Source organism: Petaurus breviceps, unplaced genomic scaffold, assembly GCF_028583685.1.
Source record: "Petaurus breviceps papuanus isolate PSGF00001 unplaced genomic scaffold, PetGlider_PUasm1.0 229, whole genome shotgun sequence".
Lineage (NCBI taxonomy): Eukaryota > Metazoa > Chordata > Mammalia > Diprotodontia > Petauridae > Petaurus > Petaurus breviceps.
The window spans coordinates 9,399,830-9,425,420 of NW_027185903.1; the positions used below are offsets into that span (position 1 = coordinate 9,399,830).

Genomic DNA, 25,591 nt, shown 5'->3' on the forward strand with positions numbered 1-25,591 from the left:
TCCTTCCTTCCTTCCTTCCTTCCTTCCTTCCTTCCTCCTCCTCCTTCTTTCTCTCTTGCTCTCTCTCTCTGTCCTTGGATAATGCAGGAATTTGTTTTGAATGAGTGTGTGTGTGTGTGTGTATGTATGTATGTATGTAATAGGCTTTATTTTTCTTGCCTTCTCTAGAAGAAGGGAAAAAAGGTGGGAAAGAATTTGGAGCTGAAAATGAACTAAAATTGATTTTTTAAAAGCCTGCAAAGGTAGGAAGGGACCAATTCATGAAGAACTTTGAATGCCAAACAGGACTTTATATTCAATCCTGGAAGTGCTAGGAAGCCACTGGAGTTTCAAATTCTAAAATGTTTCTTTTGTCTCTTTTTTAATTAGTTCCCTTCACCAGCTTTTGCTCTTTTAGGGCAAAAAGATCAATGAGAGGCAGTGTAGTATGTGGAAAGACTACTGTTGCTGAAGTCAGACAACTGGGGTTCAAATCACACTTCTGCTGCTTAGTACCTTCGTCATTTGGTCACATCTCTAGCCTCCAATTTTCTTAACTGTGAGATGAGGGGTTTGACCACATGGTCTATGAGGTCCTTTCTAGATACATGATCCTATAAATATGCTTCTACTTTTATGCTTACCATTAAAATGAAAGCTTTTCTTTTTTCTTAAAATTTGTCTTTTTCAGGTATAAAAATGACAAATGGCTCTCCTCCTGACCCTTCAGACAGTATTTCTCTTGGCACTGGTGAATTTTAGCACATGCAGAATAAGTAAAGGTAAGGAAATGGAATGAAGATTTAGCTTAAAAGAACAGGAATGATACACTGAGAACAAAAGGCAAATACAGGACATTTGGTAGCTACTACAGATTGCTTATTGTTCATTTTTTTCACTTCTGTCACATTATTTTTGTTGACTTTAGAAGAGTCTTAGGTCTTTATGGTTAATTTAGAAAATTCCTTCAAGTGAATGGGCAGATCCTACCACTGGGCTTGCTTCAACTTGAATCCATCAGCTTCATTACTTTTTCTTTTCTATGATTTAATTTTAAGGAGATATAACTTTTTCCCTATCTTCTGCTCATTCATTATGGTCAATACTCATAATATTGTCCTTTGAGCTGATGTTTGTAAAGAACTTTATGTTTTTAAAGGGAGTTGTCTTACACATAGTCATATTTGGCCCTCACCAGGTAAGGTAAGTAGTGCAAAAAGCATCAAAGGAAACCAACTTCAGAGCTGGGAGAGACCTCAGAATTATTTAGTCTTATTCTTTCTTTGTATTTCATTTTTTTCCCAACCCCTTTATTTTCCTCTTTTCATTGTTGCACTTTCAGTTTTGCTGATTCATTTTTTTACATGACGTTTACAGATTACTCACACTTTCTGACAGCTCTCTTGTAAAGAAGTAAAACTGATAACTAACATTAATAAAAAATTACTTCATTTGGAAGTGTATGGAACATTTAAAATCTGTAGCACTCCTTGACTTCTACATTTAAAAAAAAATTAACAGAAATCTGTTTTCTCCTCCTTCTATCCACTACCCCACTGAAGAAGGAAGAAAAAAATCATATAACAAACACATATAGTCAATTTTCTTTTTGTTTTCTTTTCTTTTTATTTGTTTCTCATGATTTCTTCCATTAGTTATAATTTTTCTATACAGCATGACTAATGAAAAAATCAGAATGTTTAATAGAAATGTATATGTAGAACTTATATCCGATTGCATGCTGTCTTGGAGAGAAGGGGGAGAAAATTTAAAACTGATGGAAGTGAATGTTGAAAACTAAAAATAAATAAACTGAAAAAAAAAGAAAAAATGTATATTCAAATAAAACAAATTCTCTCAGTGACTACCCATATACATACATGCAGGTGTGTGTCTCATTCTGCACCCTGAATCTAACACCTTTGTATAATGAGTAGTATGTTTCATTATTGGTCCTCTGGAATCATGAATGGATATTGTGTTGAAAAGAGTTCTTATAGCTTTCAAAGTTGTATGTTTATAGTGTTGTTGTCCTCATAGATATTAATCTAATTCTACTCACTTCATTCTTTATTCATATACTTAAAACCACAGAATTGCTCATTTGTATAATATTTGCATTGTAAATCATTCTTCTGGTTCTGCTCTCTTCACTTCGCATCCATTCATACAGGTCTTTCCACATCTTTTTGAAATCATCTTTTTTCTCATTTTTTACAATATAATTTCATAGAGGACAAAATTAGGGCCAGTGAGGTGTGTAGTAACTTGTCCAGGCTTACATTCTTTCCACTGTATCAGTTTTCATTCCCATTTTATAGATGAGGAAACTAAGAATTAGGGAAGTAAAATGTTCATGTAGCTTATATGATACAGAAACGTGACTCTAGCTCAAGTCTTTGGATTCCAGAATGCAGAATTCATTCTACTAAGCCACATTGCATGTCAGATTGCATCAACTATCATCATCTACTTTTCAGGGTAAAGAGAGTCTATGTCTCTGAGAATCTACAAGTCTATTTTCTACTTCAAATTATACTATTTCAGCTTTCTACTACCTCATTTTAAAGTGCTGAAAATGATAATGGATGGAAGCATTTTCCTCTTTCCCTGTCTTTCTCAAGCAATTCTTTTGTTTTCTTTTTTTTTTTTAAAGAAATCAGGGTTAAGTAATTTGCTCAAGGTTACATGGCCAGTTATTATTTTTGTGTGGGTGCCAAGTATCAAGCAATTATTTTCTTTGAAAAACCTTGCAAATGGATAAGAAAATTAACTGCACCCAAATATTATGTAAAATGTGGATAACACTTTAATCGACCTTGTACAGATTTTTTTTGGACTTGGTAATTCAGGCTTGCTGGTTCCAGCTCTCCTTTTTGTGTTTAGTCTGGTCTATTATTTCTCATATGATTAGAAAAAGGAAACAAATAAGTGTTTGGGAGGATAAAGGGGACACAGGATATCTTTCCAGAAGCCTATGCAAAAGTCATTGAAAGACGTAGATTTGATTAAAACACCATTTAAATACCCCTCCTGATTTTCCTTTTCCTGGATAGATTTCTCATAGACCCTGGTCACATGAGAATTTTACTCTTCTTGGTTTCTTGGTGCTAGTAGTCGCACTAGAAGCTTTTGGGGGCAGTTTGTGGTTGAGAACAGGAGATGGAATATCTAACCTGCATTATGAATATCCCATGTCCTAACACCTAAAATACATCTCTCTTTATCTATTGAAGCTCCTTTTTTTTAAGGACTATGATTTCTACAGAAGAATCAATTGGGCGAGTGATGCTAAAAGCATTAGCCTTAGCTTGGTGTTTTTTTAGCTCACACAAGGGGAGGTTTGTGAGATAAGGGAGGACTGGGGAGCCAAGGTCACATCTGAGCCACATCCCCAAGAGAGACAAAGATACAGTCAGTTCTCTAGAAGGGCAAGACACACTTATAACCCAGCCAGCAGCAGTTATGGCTGAGTTACAAGTAGGGATGAGAAGAAGAGGTTTGGACCTCAGGTTAGATGTTCCTTAGGCCCCAGAAGACAGAACAGGATGGATGATTTAAAGTCTGACAACTCTCCTGATATGGTGCCTGTGTTGTGCCTGGCTCGTCTCACCTCCTGCTTTTATGAAGACACACATGGATTGGTCCACACAACAGAATTGTGCCAAAAAATGGAAAAGAGACATTTGGATAGAAGGTCTAGGAATAGATGGGTCTCTGGCAAGATCGTCAAATCAGTTTCCTACCTCTGATCATTCAGGCTTGGAAGGGTCAATTATCATCAAGTCTAGAGGATTGCAATACAGAAGATTCCGAACAAAAGAGAGGGAGATTGGGGGGAGAGAGAAAGGGTCCAGAGAAAGGGTAGACTGGTGAAAGGTGTGTGTGTGGGGGGGAGGTGAGTAAAATAAAGAGAGCTTTTCAAAAGAAAGTTTAGGTCCAGGAAACCACACTTTTTTGGGGCTATGACAGCACCCAAACCACAACTGTGATCATCTGTAGGAGTTACCACTACCCAGTTTCCAATTCCCAAATGTAGCTGAGAAGTCCACATGAGAAATTTCTTGCCAGGTTTTTGATACTTGCAACTTCCGAGAGGATCACATAATAGATAAATGCTAAATGCTAATTATCAGCAGTTAACATTCATGTACAGCACTGTCCTGGACATATATGTCATAACCAGCTGTGAGCACAGGAATCTAATCCAGAGTCCAGCCTGGGTATCTGTATAATAATGTTGTTATTGTTGGGGAAAATGAATACTCTGTGTGTGAGGGGTGGAGCTGGTGAGAAGAATGTTCCCTTTCTCAAACTCTTACCAATTACTTCACATTTATTTCTTAGTAAGTAGTTCTTAGTTTTTTATAGTTTACTTCTCATTGACCTATACAAATCAATAAAAAGCTATGGTAATAAAAAAAGTCTTGTTTTCTGGGCCTAACCTATCCATCTTTAGTCTAGACATACCCCTTTTTTCTCGAAATCCCACCCTTTCCCTTCTTTCCCCCTAATGGGAACTTCCAGCCTCAGTAATATTTTGACACCTCTTAATCTGTGGGATCCAAGGTAGGAAACCAATAAGATAGCTCACCTGTTTTTATTATCCTCTTGTTTTCATTATGTCTTCCTACCAATTAGGACCTAAAACTGACATTTTCTCAGAACCAAATGATGAAATGTGCTCATCCAAGAATAACTTCGTGCTTAACATATCCTCCTTAATTAACACTTGCTGAATGAAAGACACTATGGAGAATGAAAGACAAGTATATGGAGCTGAACCTTCATTTCCCATGGTTCCTGAGACACCACATGGTTCAGCCCCCTTCTTGCCAGGAAGTTAGAGTCTGTTATATAGGCTTGAAGATACTTGTCTACCAGGCTCTAAAGAGCTTTAGGAAAAATCTGAGTTACATAGTATCCTGGCCCTTGTTCTTACTGTTCATGTTGACCATGATGCTGTGGGGGGTAAAAAATGTTCTCCAATAGGGCAAAAGGAAAGAGTTTCTTTGTTTCCTAGAGACACCACTGGTTGAATTTTAATTTATTTGGCATAATGCCTGGGTTTTGTGAGAGGATGAGTTTGGGCTTAGCCAAAAAATTAGAAAGACTTCCTTCCCAGTGAGAGCCCTCCTTTGTACTAACCAGTCTCTTTCTTCAGCTGCAGTCACAAATCTGAGGATTTACAACTAGTTGTCTGAGAGAGTGTTTTATATGACGCTTAGAGATGTTTTATATAAAATGCTTGACTGGAAAAAAAAACCCAGTAGGTTGGTGTTTATGATTAGATCGTTGAAGTTTGTCCAGGTTGCTTTTATTCAAACCCTTACCCCATCCAGTTGCTAGTTTCCTTTAGGAAGAGAAAACCTTTCATATATATATATATATATATATATATATATATATATATATATATACACACACACACACACACACACACATATATATATATGTATGGTTTTAGTAGGGCATCTTGACCAATGGAGATGCAAGATCTTAATGGAATATTCTTGATCATGTTATTTTATAAGAAAAAGCTGCTCCTCGGGGTTTTATTTTTGCATCCCTTGGTGCTGGACACATGCCTTGAAATAAATGTGTTTGTTCCTTTTTTGAGAGTTGCAACTCATCTTTCCCTTGGTAGCCTTAAGATGCAAACATAGTCCACTAAATTTCTAAAAATAGAAAATCAGTAAGTTAAAATATTTTAAACAACATTTGTGAATGAGATTTAGCACAGCGTACTCTAAGTAGGCTAGACTCAGCAGGCTCAGTTCAAGTTTACTGTTCCCCTTTTCAATTTCCTTTCATGTGTTGTCTTCCTCCATCAGATTGTAAGCTCCTTAAGGGCAGGGACTGTCTTTCTTTTTTGTGTGTTTCAGCTCTCTGCACTGTGTCTGGCACATAGTAGATGCTTAAAAAATATTTATTGACTGACTGATTGACTCATCCATTGCCAAACTATTGAAAGAGTCCCCACTCTGTTGCTCTTGTGATCCAATATAATTTTAATTACTATACTTCTGAACTAAAAATTGGGATATATGGTCTGATAAAGAATGCTAATTAAGGTGGATCCAGGGACTTCAAGTATTTGAAGATTTGTCTTAGGGAAAGAGGTATTAAGCTCGATCTTCTTGGCCCCTAAGCTAAGAATTTGAAACAATAAATGAATGTTGCAATGAAGCGACTTTGTGTTTGATATAAGGGAAACAAATGAACAGGTTATACAAAAGTAGTCTGCCTTGAGGGATAGTGAGCTCTCCTTCACTCTATATCTTCAGGCTAGAGCTGGATACTCATTTTCTGGTGTTGTTTTAGAGGGGATTCCTTTACAGGTACAGTTGGACTACAGGGCCACTGAGGTCTCTTCTAGAACTAAAATGCTGTGATACTGTGGCTGCTCGATGAGATTGCCATGAATGGGTGGATGGAAAACCTCCATGTTGGCCTTTTGATAGTCTCACACACAAGAGACAATCCAGGATGGAAGGTGTAAAGAATATTGTGGAGAATGTGCAAACTGGTTGGATATTGGCCTGGGAGTAAGGGAACAGTCTAGGAATTTACTTTGCAAAATTATGAGAGTGGGTGACTATGTATTGCCTTCATTGTTGATTAGTCCTTACTGTTAAATCTTCTTTTTTTACTTATGTGACACTGTTCTCTATTGATTCTTTTCCTACTTGTCTGACCATTCCTTCTCTATATCCTTTGCTGGACCACTATCCATTTCCTACTCTTTTTGCTTGGGTATTCTCTAAGGTTCTTCTCTCATACCTTATCAGCTCCTGTTATTATTTCTATGTATGTGAATCTTAAATCTATTTATCAATCCCTGATTTCTTGCCAGAATTTCAATCTCATAGTACCAAATGCGTCTTGGATTTTTTTTTTAACCTAAGTGTTCTGTCAGCATTGGAAATTCAACATTTCTGAAATAATCTTTTCCCCCTACATCCACCCCCAAATTTCCCCACATTGAAGACAACACTCTTTTCCTAATTCAAGTTCACACTTTTCCTTTATCTCTCCCTCACCTTTCCTATACTTATCAATCATATCTCTAAGATAATGGCACAGTGGAGAGAGTGCTGTACCTGGAGTCAGCATGGGAAAGATTAAGTTGTTTTCCAGTGTCTGACTCCCACTCTTCTGTCCCACTAGATTGGATGAGAAGAAAACGACTTTAATTCCATTTTTATCATTTACTCCCTACATGACCTTAAGCAAATTGCGCAGCTTTCTGGGCCTCAGTTTCCTCAACTGTAAAATAAGGGAACTGGATTAATCCTCTCCAAGATACATTCCAACTAGGTCCTATGATTGCCTGTAGCATTTATAGTTTGTACCATACCACATGATCTTCCAGTCTTTTATGATTCTCTAGTGATTTTATGTGCGTTCCTTTCATTTCCCCAGCTATCTCCCACAATGTCTAGGTGAGCGCTATATATTTAGGAGATGATTAGTAGCTTTTTGATTGATAGAGGTGTTAAGTCTGGTGCATGGATCTGTGTGTTGATACTTAGAAGCTGCTGGGACTCTTATAACTGGAAGGAGACTTATGAATCATCTAGTTAAAACCCTTCAGTTTATAGAAAAGGAAACTGAGACTCAGGGAAGTGGTGGGAGAAATGTCTAAAGAAGTTATTAAGTAGCAGTACTGGGATTCAAATCTAGTCCCTCACACTGCAAATCCCTTGCTCTTTCCACCAAAGTATTCTACCTTGGGATGTGCCCTCATTTTATATCTCCTAAAAACTTGTAAAGTGTTAACTTCTAACCAAAAAAATAAGAATTTCCAATTTTTTCCTCCAGAAACATGAAATAGTATAACAGTTGCACTTTCCTAGTTATTAGTCTTTCTTGCTACAAATTTCCAAATCAACTGGAATTTGTCCCCCAATGATCCTTTTGTGCTTGACTAATGATTTTTCTATAACTCACTTCTGTCTTTCAGGATCATTTGAATATTTAGTATATCCTACTGAATCTCTTAATGTTTCCATCCATTCTGATGAACAGTGCTTGGATATACAATGGGCTGTTCACCTAAGTGCTTACATGTGGAATTTAAAAATGATTTTCCAAATAGACATCAGCAGAACTACACAAAACAACACTGTTGAGAATGTAAGTATTTTTAAATTGTATTTTTTTCTGTCAATGGGGGGAAAAAGCACTTTGGCATATTTTCAATAGCTCACAATCATGTTAATATTTTCATATAAATGAAATAATTGAATGAAGGAAGTTTCAGCGAAATGCAAGGATGATTCTTGGGTTTTCCTGACAGGGGAAAGTGAAGGAGTTGGTTGATTTTATCTTATCTGCACTTAAAGGCAACAAGAAGTATTTCATGGGATGCTTGCTTATCTGTCCTTGTGGTGTTCATCCCCAGCACTTGGTTTAAAAAAAACTAACATGAAGAGAATTGCAATTTAAGTATCAACATCTGTTGCAGATAATGAAGAGGTAGAGAAATTCCATTATGAATTTTAAAAAGAGCTTCAGACAAAGTCAACATGCACATTGATAAGAAATGGTTTCACAGGGAAGGAAGAAGATCTTTGGGAAAGCAGAGAGAAGAGGAAAAGATGGTAGAGCAGACACTGTCTTGATTTTCACAAGAAGAGAGAGGGTGGAGTTTGTAATCTTATGAATCATCTTATGTAAGCTTATGAATCATAAGTGTGAGCTTGATTTCTGTTCTGGCAAAGTTCTAGAAGGCTCAAAGTTATAGAGCGCACAGAGGAATAGGGAGAAGGCATAGCTAGTCAATCAACTGTGAAAAAGAGACCTAGCCTGCCAGAACCAATAACAAGTTGTGACAGACTGACTTCATTGGCTTTTTTTGATAGCATAACTAACTGGAAGAGTTGAGGGATGCTCTAGATATAATTCACCTAAAATTCAAGAAAATACAAGAGAGACTTGTATACTCTTATTGGGAATGAGGAGAGATGTAGGCTCAATGACTTTTCAGTTAGGTGGACTCAAAACTGGTTGAATTGAGTCAAGTCAATAAGCATTTTTTAAGTATCGACTGTGTGCCAAATACTGCACTATGTGCCAAGGATATACAAGGTGTCCCTAAAGTCTGGACACATAAGAAATCTCATTACGCATATTTTCAAAAAATGAAATTAATGACATTTTCAAAAACATCTTATTTACTTAGCATAAATGAGATTTCATAGGAAAACATAGGAGACACATAGGAAATCTCATTAATTAATTAAATTAATCTCATTAATATGGGAAAATAGTCCCCAATAGCTAATGAAAGCTTTTATTCCATATGAATTTGTCATGGTTAAAATGTTTGCTTAGTAATTATGCCACCATGATGACAAGAAATCATGCAGCCTCTTCTTGAGGACATCCAGTGAGGTGGAATTCACCCTGCCTTCCCCTTGTTCCACCACTGCCAAGAAGTCTTCTCCAGCTTAAAATTCCACATCTTCCCCATATAATCCTTCTATGGCATGATCTCCAGTCCCCTCAGATCCCTGTTAGCCCCTCTGTGGACATATTCTTATTCAATTCTTGTCATTCTGACATGAACACCTAAGGTGGAATTGGATAGTGCAGGAAGGAAACTTGTCCCAAGCTACATGTTGGCCCTTGAGAAATCTTTGCTTCTATACATTCACATAACACAACAGAAATGCTTCTGAAAGTTTTTGTGGAAACTGAATTTTTATGAATTTAATCTTTTAGGCACATGAAGAGACTTTGCATTTAAAGAAGTGCTGTGGTAAATCCCTTTAATTAAATTGTTTTGTAAACCCTAGTTTATTTATCAAGTTTCCTTCAAGTGAGCTGCACTTGGACTTTTGATCCTGACTTGATATTCCCAATGCAGTAATGATTTTTGATGAAATTTGGGCAAATTTAATTTCCTAGAAATTGAAAGCTCTTTTCTCAGCCTTTATTTTGTTATCGGCAAATAACTGCATCAACTCCCAGGGAGAAATTTTTTTTTCAAATTATTGATGAGATACTAAAGCATTTGTCTGTTTACTTTGTTAATTTATTCCTTGGAACAAATTGGCATCAAATAAATGGATTTGGGGGAGGCTAGGTGGCACAGTGAATAGAGCACTGGACCTGGAGTCGGGAGGACCTGAGTTCAAACCTGACCTCAGATACTTACCACTTACTAACCATGTGACCTTGGGCAAGTCACTTAACCCCAATTGTCCTGCCTTCCCCCCTCCAAAAAAGCAAAAAAAAAAAAACAAAACAATGGGTTTTATTGCAGAGAGTGGTTTGGGATTGTTAAAAAGCACTATGCAATTTCCTAGATGTGATCCAACCCTATTTTTTCTATTCTCCACTTCTGATCTAGTTCATTGTCCATCTCTAGATATATGCGCAACCTAAATTATTTTAGTTGAATATTTAAGAATTTTTTTTTTTGCCTTTTGGAGGGCAATTGGGGCTAAATAACTTGCCTAAGGTTACACTGCTAGTTTTGTGTGTGTGTGTGTGTGTGTGTGTGTGTGTGTGTGTGTGTGTGTGTTAAGTGTCTGAGGCCAGATCCGAACTCAGGTCCTCTTGACTCCAGGGCTGGCACTTTACTCACTGAGCCACCTAGCCTCCCCTATTTAAGAATTTTAAAAAATTATCTTACTGCTTGAAATTAAGGTAAGCAATTATTTAGTAAGTCAGGACTATCTATTTGATTAAGTCAGCTAAGTCAAGCTATCCTCCAAAATTCTTCCTAGGTTACAATATTGTGGTTTTAGAAATGTTCTACTTTCATAATTGATTTGACAGCAACCAACTCTCTATATTTCTATTTGCACATTACCACTTTCGGAAAATCACAGGATTATAAAGTGGTGGCCATCTATTGCAATCATAGAAGAGAATCTCCACTACAATATACCTGATAAGGGGTCATATAGGCTCTACTTGGAGACCTCTATTTAAGTGGAACCCTCTACCTTACCATTCCACCTTTGGACAAAACTATTAGGAAAGTTTTTCCATATGGCATTTCTAAATCTTTCCCCTTTGCAGCTTCCTTCCCTTACTCCTGGTTCTGCCCTACTGGCCAAACAGAACAAATCTAAATCCCTTTTCCACAGAATAGCCCTTCAAATACTTAAACATGGCTACCATGCCCCCTACCCATAATCTTCTTTCCTTGCAGCTAAATGACCCCAGTTCCTTCTTACACATTTTCATGCAAAATGGATTCAAATTCCTTCATAATCCAGGTTGACCTTCTCCAGATGCTCTTTAGCTTATCAATCTTGTTCCTAAATTGTGGGACCCTTTATTTATCATGCTATGAATTCAGGCTCTGAATTGTCGAATGTTTTCTGGCATTGAGAATTTAGGTCTTATAAAAAATCCCATTACTAGATTTTCCTGAAGTTTATTTTTCATAAAGAGAAGTTGTAATAAATTCTGATTTTCAAAAACAAATATTTTTAGACTATGTATCCTGCATAAGCAGCATGACTTATGGACAGAGAGCTGCCCTTGAGTCAGGAAAATCCAGGTTCAAGTCCTGCCTCAGACACATATTGGCTGTGTGACTCTGGGCACAGTCACTTAACTGCTTGATGTCCCAGGCAACTCTTAAAAACTATAAATTGCAAAGAAAGCATCTACCCTACATTTCTAGGAATTTCCCATCTTGGATTATATGTCACTTGACTCTCACCACTACAAGTGTCTCTTAGCTTTATGTGGATCCATATGCAGAGTCCCACTGGGTTGCTGCCACATGTACCATTTTCCTATTCCTGTGTAGCCCCATTGGGGAGCATTGGTGATGAATGATGCATTAATAAATAGTCTTATTAAATTTAGAAACTGATGTATAGTTTTATATAGTCTTCAGAATAAAGCTTTTGATTTAGTGTCTAGTAGAGTACTTCTATAAACATTTTTTTTGCTTTATTTTTTGAGGAGGGAAGGCAGGGCAACTGGGGTTAAGCATCTTGCCCAAGGTCACAGGGCTGGTAAACATTGAGTGTCTAAGGCTGAATTTGAACTCAGGTCCTCCTGACTTAAGGGCCGGTGGTCTATTCACTGTGCCACCTAGCTGCCCCACTATAAACATTTTTAAAATGTCAAGGGTCTGTGTACCAGTTTGTTGAGAGTCACTTATCTCTAGAAGGTCCTAATTCAAACTGATACTTCATTTAATAAAAGATCTGCCTTGGAAGCCCATCTCTTTAAGAAAAAAAGCAGACCATGATTGTGGTGGCACCTGAACTCCATTCATAACTCCATTAAAAGGCAGGAAGGCTCCATTAGTCATCAGTAGTGGACAGGCTCAATGCCCACAAAAAAAGCCACTATAAATCAATGCAACACAATTGCATTATGGTATACACTATACTTGTGGTTACCATAAGTGATATGTTTTTCTTAGATAGTATTGGAGCACAATGAAACCATTTGCTCTTATTACATGATGAAAGGTATATAACTTGAATATCTGGTCATAAAGGGCACAATCCAAAGAATAAAATGATATAACACAGTTAAGGCAATCACAGGTCCCACTTCTCTATGTGCGGAGGGGGAGAAGGGAGAATTGGTACAGGTATGTGCTGATGTGGTCACTGTTTATTGGTAAGATGTCAATAAAATTTTCATGCATTTATATATTGCTGTCTGTGGGAAGCTTGAAAAAAGGGGATATAGGACAAAGAACATCCTATATTTGGTGTGACTTCTTGGTTTCCCTGTATGTCTACGTAGGACTGTCCTTACATATGAGAAACTTGAGTATAGTAAGAGCCGTGCTCTGGTGTGAAACTGGCTCATGGTCTTCTTTTTCTGGTCATGAGGAAAGGAGAAAGGAGGAGGTGCCTGCCTACTGCACAACTGGAGTGTTTTACAGGACAGAATGGGAACTCATGAGAGATTATAATGGAGTATAGTGGGGAAAGTACTGGATCTGGGTTGATCCTGGTTTGGAATTCTGCTTCTGCTATTTATTTTTACTATTATCTTCTCTGGGTCTCAATTTTATCTTTAAAATGATGAGGTTGGGGGCGGCCAGGTGGCTCGGCGAGTAAGAGCACCGGCCCCAGTGTCGGGATGACCTGGGGATCGAATCTGGGCTCAGACACTTAGCACCACACCCAGAAATAACTAGCCATGTAACCTTGAGCAAGTTACTTAATCCCAATTGCTTTAAAAAAATAAAATAAAATAAAATGATGAGGTTGGACTGAGTGTCTCTGAGGGCTCTTCCAGCTTTAAATCTGATTTTTGAGTGTCTATTATGCATACTGTGTATTATGACTATATGCTTCCAGAGATACAGAGAAATATGAGACATAGACATTCATAGAGCTTAGTCTAGTTAAAGAGGGTAGCCATGCATGCAAATAATACTTCTACAAAGCAGTACACTTTATAATCTACATTATGTTTCTCTGCAGTGCTATCTCAGTGTTCACTAAGCTGTAAACTCCTAGAGGACAACAGCCTTATCTTGATTAAGCTTCATGTCTTTCTCAGCAACTAGTACAATTATGCTCTGCACACTGCAAGAGCTTTATAAATGTTTATTGTATTTGTATAGGTAATGGGAATTCAAGGGCAAGAGAAATAATCAAATAAAGTCTTCTGGAGGAGGAAGGGTTTGAACAAGGCCTTGGAGATATGGTTGGAATTTGATGAGTATTTGTTGCAGGGAAAGGCAAGAAGAACAATTTAAACATGGGTATAGAGGTGTATAAAACACATATGCAGATACACTATATATTAAACACAGGGAAATCAGGTAACTTTGAAGTGGAAGTTCTATCTGGAGACCAGACAGCTGGATTAGAGTTACATAGGAAAGTTATGAGAAAGAAGGTTTGAAAGGTCTAATTACAAAGGATAAATAAGGAACTTGAGCTTTATCCTTGTAGACTATTCAATGTTGAGCAAGGGAGTAGTAACCTGATCAAAACTACATTTTAAGAAGACTTCACCCAAAGTTACTAGTTTAGTTCTTAGTCAAAATTAAGCATGTTGCCCCAAAAGAACCCTGTGATATGTCCCACATGTGACTGTGAACTACAAGGGTACCTTAGGGTGGGCTGCCCTATATGACCACCATTTCTAGGTACTAACTTTAATTGGATGGTAGGAACCAGAAACTTGATGTTTCTTGAGAGTTTGTTGGATGACTGATTGGAAAAGGAACAAATAGTTACTTGTGAGTGCCTATGAATGTCTTGTATGCCATAGGAGAGCTAACTCATAAATTGAAATTTGATTGCACTGAGCCAAAATTTCCCAGAAAGGAATAATTTCTATTTGTTATTTCTTGTGTTATTTCCTATTTTAAAAAACTTTACATTTACCATATTTTTAAAAGACAGATCAATTCAACAAGCACTTATTAAGATCGTGTGAGGTACTATGCTAGGTATGTGGGTACAAGCGCAAAAATGAAGGCTGTGAGGGCCATATGGATACATTTTTAATATTTGTAGTGGTAGTGAGAATAACTTCTCTGGGACAGAGAAGTTATGAAGGGTCCTGAAATGGACAGTTCCTTGGATAGAAGAGGGGAGCCCCTGGCTAGAGAGCTTTCAGCAGTTTGTGGCAGTTTCTGGTGATTTGAACTATCAGGGAAGCAAGCATGTATGAAACAACTATATGTCACCTCTGTGACTGTGCTAGGCACTAGGGACACAAAAGCAGAAGTAACACAGTCCCTGCCCTGAAGAACTTACATTCTAATGGGAAAAGACAACACATATACATACAAGTACGTACAAAACATATGTAGGTACACTATGTACTAAACACATGTATATCAGGTAAAAGATATATATATTGAAGGGGAAGGCACTAGCTGTTAGGAAGACCTAGAAAGGCTTCATACAGAAAGCCAAATTTGATCTGAGTCTTAAAAGAAATCAAGGATTTCAAGAGGAGAAGGTGAGCAAGATTTATTTATAACTACTCTTGGGGTACAATGAGGGAAATGCTTTGCTGTTTCCTTGTATTGCCAGATTCTATGGGTTGAGGGGCATTTGGGGAATGACAGAACTCTTTCAGATGAGCATGTGAGAATTTGAAGGGCTACTTAGCAGAGAAGGTTAGGCTTAGAGTTGTGGCAGCGTTGGTTGATGTGACCATGCTACTAAATGACCACCTGGGGGACAGTAAGAAGGGGCAAGCTTGGGGCCTAATACAACATATTGAACTATCAGGGCGGCAGGAGAGTACTAAACCCACAGATGGTGATCAGAGAGAAGTTTTCAACCGTTAAGAGATGGAAATACTACTTTTGCCGAGCTCTACTTTCTGAGTGTGGCATCTCTAGTCCATCTAGTTGAGCAGTGATAGGAGTTCTGTACCAGGACTATAATAAAGGCAGCACTTAAGGAAATGGGGACCCCTGAAATTATATGACTTCCAGTTTAGCATTGAAATGGGAACTTCATCTCTGGAAGACTATCTACCAATGAATGGTTAGTCACAGCTTAAGGAAGACTTATGAGAGTAAGTGAAGCAGGAACTCGTTCCTCTGACCCAATTGATAACTTAATGACTTAGATAACTTACTCTGGCCAGATAGTTTGGAAGACGGTGAGGCATACACTCCTCAAGGGTAGCATTTGGTTTGTGATGGCTCAGGCAGTACAATTCCTGTATTGCGTGGGCTTGGGTTAATGAGCTTTTGCCTAAACCTGATTCATAGGGGCAAGGCTGACGCCCCTCCCATGTATCCTGGGTGGAACCATAAGACAAGGTATTGGCAGACAGTCTCCTCATGATAGGCAGAAAACTATATAGGCAGAAAACACAAGGATGAGGGGATTCCCCTGGCAGACAGGACGTTAACATCCAAGCCACTGTCTCAGGTAGAGATCTATCTATAGTGAGAAACAAGGGGGTAAAGAGCTGATAGTTGCCCCCCACACACATACCTTTTGGAGAACCCTGAATGGAATAATGAGAACTATCTTTAGTACACCCAAATCTTTAAGAAAAGGACAAGAAGGAAGAAACTGTTATTATGGCTACTACTAGTAATTACAGCTGCTGTTAGGGAATATGGGACATGAGTCGGTAGATAGAGCACTGTGCTTGAAGTCAGAGACCTGAGTTCAAATCCAGCCTCAAAAACTTCCCAGCTGTGTGGCCTTGGACAAGTCACCTAGCCTGTGTTTGCTACTGGAGAAGGAAATGGCAAAACACTCCAGTATCTTTGCCAAGAAAACCCCATGGACAGAGGTCCACAGGGTCAAAAACAGTCAGATATGAGTGAAACGACTGAACAATAACAACAAGGAATATGGAGATCAAGATGGGTCACTCACTATAAATAACACTGGGAGGTTAGCCAGTTCCCCTCTCCCCCAATATACAGTCTAAATTACTGAGGGAGAGAACTTGGAAAAGGGATAATGGGATACTATTACCTCAATTAAAAATCACAAACAGTATAATTGTCTATGGAGCAGGAAAGCAGCCATTGTTGCAAATAACCCTGACAAGCTTCAGCCTCTCTTCCCCTCTGTAGTGGATCTGCTAGAGTCCTAAATTAGCTGTCATACTGATGAGGTGACTGTGTTGTTGGAGAGCAAGAGACCTTTTTTATGGCAGAGTGGACTTCCCTGCAGACTCAGTTCAGATCCCATCTTTTTCAGGAGGCTTTTCCTGGTCTCCCCCACTGCTGGTACCTTCCTTCTGGGATTATTCTCCATCTTCTCTGCATACATTATGCATGTACACAGCTGTCTTCATGTTGTCTCCTTTAGACTGTCAGTTCCTTGAAGGCAGGGACTGTTTTAGTCTTTCTTTGCATACCCAAAATTTAGTAAAGTGCCCCATACAGAGCAAGCACTTAAAATGCTTATGGACTGATTGAATGAGTAGTCCCATGAAAATAGCAGTGATTGAAATGATTTGTTTAAAGTCTAATTCAGGCTTGGCTGCTGTTTGGTTCTGTTTTTACCCCCATCTCCCACCCCTTTCCCCTTCTCCATCTCCATTCCCTACCAAATTTCTTTGTACCTATGTACATGTTATTTCCTCTGGGGTAAAATGTAAGCTCCCCGAGGGGAGGGGCAGTAATTTTGCCTTTCCTTGTATCTTCCAACACTTAGCACAGTGCCTGGCATATAGTAAATACTTAATAAATGCTTGTTAATTGATAGCAGTACAACTCTGAGGAATCTGGTTCCCTGGGTGTCTTTGTATGTCTATGGTCACTTGTGTTGTGTGTTCTCTGAGAAAAGTCTTGCTCTATGGAGGGCACTGCAGAGTGCTGGAGGTCTTAAGGCATAAAATAATAAAATAAAGGATGAGGCAGAGGGGAGGCGGAAAGAGGACTAGCTCCCAGGAACCATAGGGTCTGGGTTCAAAGCCCTTGTAGCTCTAGACCAGTGACCCTATAATGGCATTATGTCATAAGATCTTCAAATTCTGTCTCTCTCAGGCGTACCTGGGCTAGAGGTCACAGAACCTTTGTGGTATGTGGTTTTGAGACACTGACACACACATATATTGTATCTCTAACTAGTTAGTGGGAAACTCTGCCTTATTACCATTTTTATTTCTCTCTTCTAGAACTATACCTGTACATGGTAAGTGTTGTTGTTATTCAGTCATGTCCAACTCTTTATGACCCTGTGGACCATAGCACACCAGTGCTGTCTGTGTGGTTTTCTTAGTAAAGATAATTTAGCAGTTTGTTATTCTTTTTCCAGTAGATTAAGGCAAACAGAAGTTAGGTGACTTGCCCAGGGTCACACAGCTAGTTACTGTCTAAGGTCAAATTTGAACTTGGGTCTTCCTGACTCCAGGTCTGGCACTCTATCCACTTAGCCACCTAGCTGCCTCCAATATTGAATACTCAAGAATATTTGTTGTAAAATATAAAACATGGTCCCTACCTTCAAGGAGTTTATGATCTCATTGTAGAGACTGGTCAGGCTAGATATGAAGTTTTCTATTATATTCTCTCTGTTCTCATTTTCTTTTTGAAAATTTGAAAATTACTTTTGAATTTTTGTTTTATTATTTGAATTATTTTCTTATCATTTTTGAGGGAAATTAGTCATGAATTATTGCCAGTGCTTAGAAAAATCACAATACCAAACAAAATGTCTTGAAGTTAAAAAAAATAAATACAATGAAATAATAATGAAAGATTTTTTCCACTTCTGTAGCTGATTCATTTGCCCAACAGTATTTTAAATTGTATTAAATTCTTTGCTTTGCTCATTGAAAAATTTTGATAAACTTTTATTTGTGTGTATGTGTGCAGTTTATTTTTAGTCATTTATCTTCTGTTTAATAGTTCTTTCTCTCCCTTTCTCTCTCTCTCCCTCTCCCCTTCCTCTCTTTCTCTCTCTCCCCCTCTTCTTTTCCCCTTCTCCCTCTCCTCCTCTTTCTTGCTGTCTCCCTCCCTTCTCTCCTCTGTCTTCTAGACTCTGGCACTTACTAGCTTTGTGACCCTGGTCAATTACCTTAACTTAGGCAACTCCTTAGGACTTAACCTTCTAAGTCAGGGGTGGGTAACTGGCCCCGAGGTCACTTGTGACCCTCTAGGTCCTCAAGTGCAGCCCTTTGAGTAAGTCCAAGTTTTATAGAACAAATACATTTATTAAGGGGATTTATTCTGTGAAGTTTGGATTCAGTCAAAGGGTCACACTTGAGGACCTAGAGGGTCACACGTGTCCTCAAGTTCACAAGTTCCCCCTGTACTTGTCTATGACTTAGATAAATTGTGATCTATGTTGGTGGAGGGAATTTCCACCCTGGTAGTTCTGTTCTTTCAAAATCACAGATCCTTTGTGTTTTGTTTTCTTCTTCTTTGTTTTTTTCTTCATAAGAAGGCTGACTCTCTTGGATCCTTTCATTCTGATAATCTTGGATTCATCTGAAGACATTAATGTTAATTAAATGTACCTAAAATCCTCTTTATTTTAGAACAACCACAAAAAATTCCAATGGTTATTTAAAAAAATATCCTATCCTTGATACCCACTTAATTGTAAATCAAAATTTTAAAAAGCAGTACCCACATGAAATCATTAGTTTTAAGGCAGTCAAGGAGGTCCTACCCATAGAGGAAGTGCACTTGAACTGTGGGATGATCAGATAGTCAGCTACTGCCGCAAATAACTCTAACGGGGATATTGGGTTCCCTTCCACTCTGAAGCAATGCATGAATAGTAGATAAAACCAGGAAGAGGCAGACCTGTACTGGCATTCTTTTTGTTTGTTTATTCATTTTTAAAAATTTTGTTTTTCAATTAACAAGTAATTATTTTTTCTCCCTCTCATATTTCTCTCTTTCCCCTTCAGTTTAAGAGAAAAAAACAACAAACCCCCCTGTAACAAATAGGCATAGTCTAGTAAAATCATTCCCCACCCTCTCCATGTCCAAAAATGAATGTCTCATTCTAAATCTGAAATCTATTATCACTCTTTCAGAAGGTAAGTAGCCTGCTTGTCAGTTTTAGCAATTTGCTATTCTTTCTCTGAAATAGCTATTGGTTGTTGCATTGATCAGAGTTTTTAAATCTTTCAAAGTTGTTTGTCTTTACAATGTTGTTGTTGTAGTATAAGTTGTTATCCTGATTCTACTGACTCCATTCTGCATTGGTTCATACAAATCTGTGACAAATAAATGCAACAAAGATAAACTGAAGTACATACTCCAAGCAAAATTATTTTACTAGCAGTAATGCTTATAACTGTTAACAAAGTGGATCAGACCGGCTACCACATTATGGCCAGCAACCCCAGTGAGAACAGGGAGATCCTTTTTATGAACACATAGGAATGGGGTGTGGTCTGGGTAGTTGGAGAGCATTACAGTTACACTTGGAAAAGTGGGTTGGCATTTAGGTGTGCCAAATCACACTTCTTTCTGACAATTAATAAATTTTCACTGTTTGATGGGAATCATCTGCCTCTTATCATCTTTGTTAGGAGACCAGAACTACCAGCATTGATCTCCCCTAATTGGACAAGGACAGGCAAGGGCAGATGACATGTCCTGGGGCGGGGTGGGGGGTGGGTTGACAGCAGTTGGTTGGAACTCACAGACAACAAGCAGATGTCCCAGGGTCTTACTGTACGAGCAATGACAACACTCCCTTTCAACCATGTCTTTAAAATAATTCAAACCAGGAAAGACCATGTATCTGAGCAAAGTGAGTTCAGGCAGAAAGTAATAAGGATACAGTAATACAGCATAACATCAATTATGTCATAAAATTAATGTAATAAAAATCAGAGGTAATATAAATTTTTATCTTTTCACACCCAGGTATCTCTGGAGTCATTCCTTTTGTCATTTCTTACAGCCCCATAGTATTCTATTATACTCATGCCATCATTCGTTCAGCCATTCCCCAGTGGATGAGCGATGCTTTTGTTTTCTGCTCTTTGCCATTGCAAAAAAATGTGGTTATAAATGTTTTGGTACATTTAGGTTCTTGTTCTTCTTTCTTAGTAGCATTATCACTGGGTCAAAAGGTATGTACAGTTTAAGAGTGTCTACTGTCTGCCAGGCACTGGTAAATTCTGAGAAGAGAAAGAAAAACAAAAGATAATCCCAGTTCTTAAGGAGCTAACAGCCTAACAAGGGAGACAGCATGCAAACAACAGTGTAAATTCTGTGTGTGTGTGTGTGTGTGTGTGTGTACAGGACATACACACACAGAATATAGACAGACAGACAGATAGATAGATAGATAGATAGATAGATAGATAGACATATACATATATTTATATATATATACATATATATGCACAGGATACCTATACATGTATATATACATGCATATATATATATGAAAAATTACAATTAATCAGCAGAGGGAAAGCTAAAAGGGGCTCTTATAGAAGGTGGGATTTTAACTTGAAGGGAGCCAGGGAAGTTTGAAGAAGAGGAGGGAGAAGATTCCAGGTATGGGACACAGCCAGTGAAAACACCCAGAGTCAGGAGATGAAGTGTCTTAGTCAAGGAACACCCAGGAGACCAATGATACTAGATCACAGGGTACATGGGGTGGGGACTAAGGGTGGAGTTGTAAGGTGTAAGAAGACTGGAAAGGTGTGTTAAGGGAATAGGTGATGAAGTGCTTTGAATGTTAAATAGAAGATTTTATATTTGATCCTGGAAGTGATGGGAGCCTAGTAGAGGTTGTGCTGTGACAAAGGGTGTGCAGAGTTTGTTGTTGTGGGGACTCTTCCAAATTACTTTCTGATCATTATACTGTGGCTACAGAGCTGAGAAGGGGAGCAAGAGCCAGGTGAGGACTTCTCTTGAGAGAACAGAGGGTCAGGTGGGTGGTTGTGTCAGGTATCCTATGGGAATTACTTGCACCTTGATCTACTCTGCAAGCTGTCAAATTTACTATTGACAGAGTTACCCTAAGACCTGGGAGATGATAACCCTCACAAATTCAGCAAATAGCTATGTCCTGGATAGGACCTTCTGAACCCTTCCTTAGACTCTCAGGTATGCCTAGGTTATAGAAAGACAATCAGCAACCACAGGATCCCGACAAGTAACAAATTAGAATAGATTTAGAATGAGAGAGCCCAAATTATTTTATTGACCTGTCACACTGTTCTTATAGCTTGGTATTGGCCAACAGCCTCTTCACGCCAGTCTTGTCCTTCTTCTTTCTCGTAACTCCACATTTTTCATCCTCACCACCAGGAGGGGAGCCAGTCAGTGCCCCTTGTTTGCTAAGATGATAGCGACGGGTTTTATGTTTATTTTTCAATCCAGCACCACTTTGTGGCAGTTCAGACATTTCATCATTCAGTGTAGATCTTGTTATCCTAGCCAGCTTTGGTTCAGAAGGTCTACTGGTTTTCACATTCATTCTCCATTTCTTTGTTTTTCAGAAAAATTATACCACAACTCTGAAGCCTAATGAATCTCTACAGTGGTGTTGGCATTCAGCACTCCCTTTAGAATGTACTTCTCATTTTGTAAAAATCAGAAGTATGGTGGATGATGAAAGATACCCAGAGTCTAGGATCTGGAGTCCCTGGAGTCCAGTGATGGAATCAGAGGGTAAGAAGAAAAAGGCTTTTTAAACATGGTCTCCTAATAATAAGTGGTTTATAGCCAGATGGGTATTTAAATTGATATCACTAGAAGTTTCCATGGATTATAGGTCTAGAGCTAGAAATGACCTCATTTCACAGATGAGGAAACTGAGGACCGGGCAAAGTAAGTGATTTGTCCAAGTTCACAAAGGTAGGAAATATCAGAAGTAGAATATGAACCCAATTCATCACTTAACCCCTCTAATCCTTAGTTACCCCCTTGACGTTGTTAGGATATATAAACTTCGAAGCACTGAATAAAAGTGAATTGTTAGCTTTGACATTTTTATTTCAACTGCCACTGTTGTTATTATCATCCTGTTTGTTCTGTGTTGTTATTAAGGGGCCTCCAAAGGCCTACTTATGCCCAAATCTTTCACCCACCATTAAAACCATTTCTTTGGGTTATGGCAATTTATCTTGAGGAGAACTAAAATTTAAGTGTTATCTGGGAAGAACAAAGTATGAACCCATTAACACCCTAACAGGGTTAGCTTATCAAGTGAACTCACTTCAGAAAGTAGGACCTTGAAGGAATCAAGTCCAACCATATACATTATTGATAGGGCAATGTTGCTGGAGTTTTGGGGAAAAGTCTGGTGGATAGGATGGTTGTCTGAGAAGCACAGGAAAATCAGCTTGCGGGGAGCAGACAGGGAAGAGGGCTGGAGCCATATGAAGATATCACTTTTCCAGGGCACAGCCCTGGACGGCTGTGTACCCATAGCTCCAGTAGAAACCTGAGACTTCCGGTCATTTTAATGGCTCTCTTGAACTCAGTAGTATAATTTATCCAGATATGTAGTAACTTTCATAACTTGGATATATTCATCCTATTGGTTTGCCAGGGTCTTTTCCCTCTCTAATAACTTAAATAAACAATATCCTTTCCTGTAAAGGGTAACTTGCTTCTTATAAACAGGAAACAGCTGGCCTAGAAAGTCAAAGATAAGCTTAGGATTGCTATGTCATCCTCTGAGGAATTTCATGTATCTGGTTAATGAGAAGAGTGACCATATAGTTTCAAAATCTTTTTTAAAAATTATGGTTTTCATTTGTTGTCAACCCCCAACCTCCATTCCTTTGCAGATATGTGGTGTTCATGGGTATAGAATAGTACATGTCACATTTTTGATATATCAATAATAATTTTGCTGACTTCTCCCCTTCCCCCAAAATCCTTTATTGTAAGGTAGAGCTGTTTGGTGGGGAAAAGGAGGAGGGATTCAGAGGGAAATCTAGGTGACATAAAAACAAAAGATAACAATAAAAACTTGTTAAAGTTATGCTAAGTTTCTTTAACACAAATAAGCTGATAATTTAAAGCTATGTGATACTAGGACTTCCTTAAAAAGTATTATATTAAAATACTAGTCTAAGTCTTATTATCATCAGAGAGTTGGGGATTGTCATAATTAGCAATGAAGCTATCACTTTTGTACAAATGTAGCTGAATTTGCCTCTTTTTTCAACCTGGAAAATTTTACCAACCTACCATTTAAAAAAATATTTTAATCAATAAACATTTACTTACTTGGCATATTCTAGGCACTGTGATAAGCATCAGGGATTTAACTATAAAACAAAAAAAAATGCCTGCACCTCCAGGAACTTACATTCTAATAAGTTTATCCACATGTTTCCCCACATGTGCTCATGTGTGTGCACGCACACACAAACACACACATGTATATTTTTCATTAGAACATATAAGATAAATACAGAGTAGACAGAAAGTAGCCTTACTGGGGATGGCAGGAGCAGCTGAGGGAACCAGGAAAGGGCTCCTGGAAGAGTTTTGGAACACTAACTTGAGATAAGTCTTAAAGCAAGCCATGGATTCTTTGAGGAATAGTTGAAAAGAACATTCTAGGTATGGGGAGCTGCCGGTGCCAAGCCCCAAAGCCAGACGGTGGAGTCTCATTTATGTGGAAGAACAAGGTCAGTGTAACTGAATCATAGAGCACATGGAAAGGAGTAGAATATAGAAGACTGGAGAGATAGAAAGGGGCCAGGCTGTGAAGAGCTTTACATACCAAGGGACTCTATTTGATTTTGGAGGTGATACGGAGCCACTGGAGTTATATAGCAGGGTACTGATGTGACCCAATCTTCGCTTTAGAAAAATCTTATTTAACAAATGAGTTGGAGAATGGATTGGAGTGGGGAGACATGGAAGGCAGGAAGATGAGTGACAAGGCTATTACAGTAGTCTATTTGAAAGGTGATGAGGGCCTGAGGTGGGCAGCCAGGTAGCTCAGTGGTTAGAGTATCTGGTCTGGAGACAGGAAGACTCATCTTCCTGAATTCAATTTGGGCCTCCATCACTTATTAGCTGTGTGACTCTGGGAAAGTCACTTAGCCCTGTTTGCCTCAGTTTCTTCATCTGTAAAATGAGCTGGATAAGGAAATGGCAAACCCCAAAAGACTCACTAAAGAGCTGGTCGTGACTAAAGGAACTCAATAACAACAGTGACAGCATGAATTAGAGTGACAGCTAAGTGAATGAAAAGCAAGGGACATGCATGACACATGTTGCTACAAAAGAAATTATAATGTTTGGTATCAGATTTGAGTATGACATTGATATTTAGAACCGAGGTAACTGGAAAGATGGCAGTGCCTTCAACAGTAGGGAAGTTCAGAAGAGGGCAAGGTTTGGGGGAGAGAGTGTTTTGGACAGACTGAGTTTAAGAAGTCTATGGAACATCTATTTCAGAGTGTCCAGTCAGTTGATGATTCAGGCCTGAAGCTCAGGAGAGAGACTAAGGTTGGATATATACAACTGGAAATCACCTGCAGAAAGATAATAATTGAACCCACAGGAGCAAATGAGATCATTAAGTAAGAGAATGTAGGAAGACAAAAGAATATAGCCCAGGAAAAAGCCTCCGCATACAACTAACTGGTAATAGGGATGGGAAGATGCAGAAGAGACTGAGAAGTGGTCAGATATGAAGAAAGAGAAGCAGAAGTCCCAAAACCCCAGAAGAACGAGAGTATCCAGGAATAAGAGGTGATCAACTAGGTCAGGGGCAGAATAGGGATAAAAAAGGATGAGGATCAAGAAGAGGCCACTGGGTTTGACAATGAAGAACTCATGATAACTTTGGAAAGGTGGTTTCAATTGGGTCAGAATTGATAATAATTGATAATAAATAAATAAAATCAGGTCAGAAGAATGATGAGGTCAGGGGATTTTGAAGAGAGTGAACAAAGAGGAAATGGAGGCACTAATTGTAGTTTGTTGTTTGTTTTTTTTCCAAAGGACTTAGGTGAAAAGAAGAAGGGAAATATAGGATGGTATCTGGCAGATGTGGTTAAGATTTAGTTATGGTTTATTAAGGATGATTCAGACAACCTTGGGTTTGTTTGGAGACGATAGGAAAGGAGTCAGAAGACAAGGACAAATTGAAGATTAGAGATAGTGGAGATGATGGTTGGGGCAATCTTCAGCAGAAGATGGGAGGAGATGGCCTCGATGGTACATGGAGAGGGGTTGGCCTTGGCAAGCACAAGGGCTGCCTTATCATTA

The 25,591-nt window shown here is 38.5% G+C and overlaps 1 protein-coding gene across 5 annotated transcripts in view; it reads left to right on the forward strand.

Moving 5' to 3' along the window:
• OSMR (oncostatin M receptor) overlaps positions 1-25,591 on the forward strand; it is an 85,283-nt gene that overhangs the window by 24,135 nt on the left and 35,557 nt on the right. For all 5 annotated transcript variants that reach the window (XM_069096188.1, XM_069096189.1, XM_069096187.1 and 2 more), the window contains 3 exons: positions 671-761; positions 7,946-8,118; positions 21,850-22,021. In XM_069096188.1, coding sequence (XP_068952289.1) covers positions 686-761; positions 7,946-8,118; positions 21,850-22,021 — 421 coding nt within the window. In that variant the 5' untranslated portion in view covers positions 671-685. The remainder of the gene's footprint in view (positions 1-670; positions 762-7,945; positions 8,119-21,849; positions 22,022-25,591) is intronic.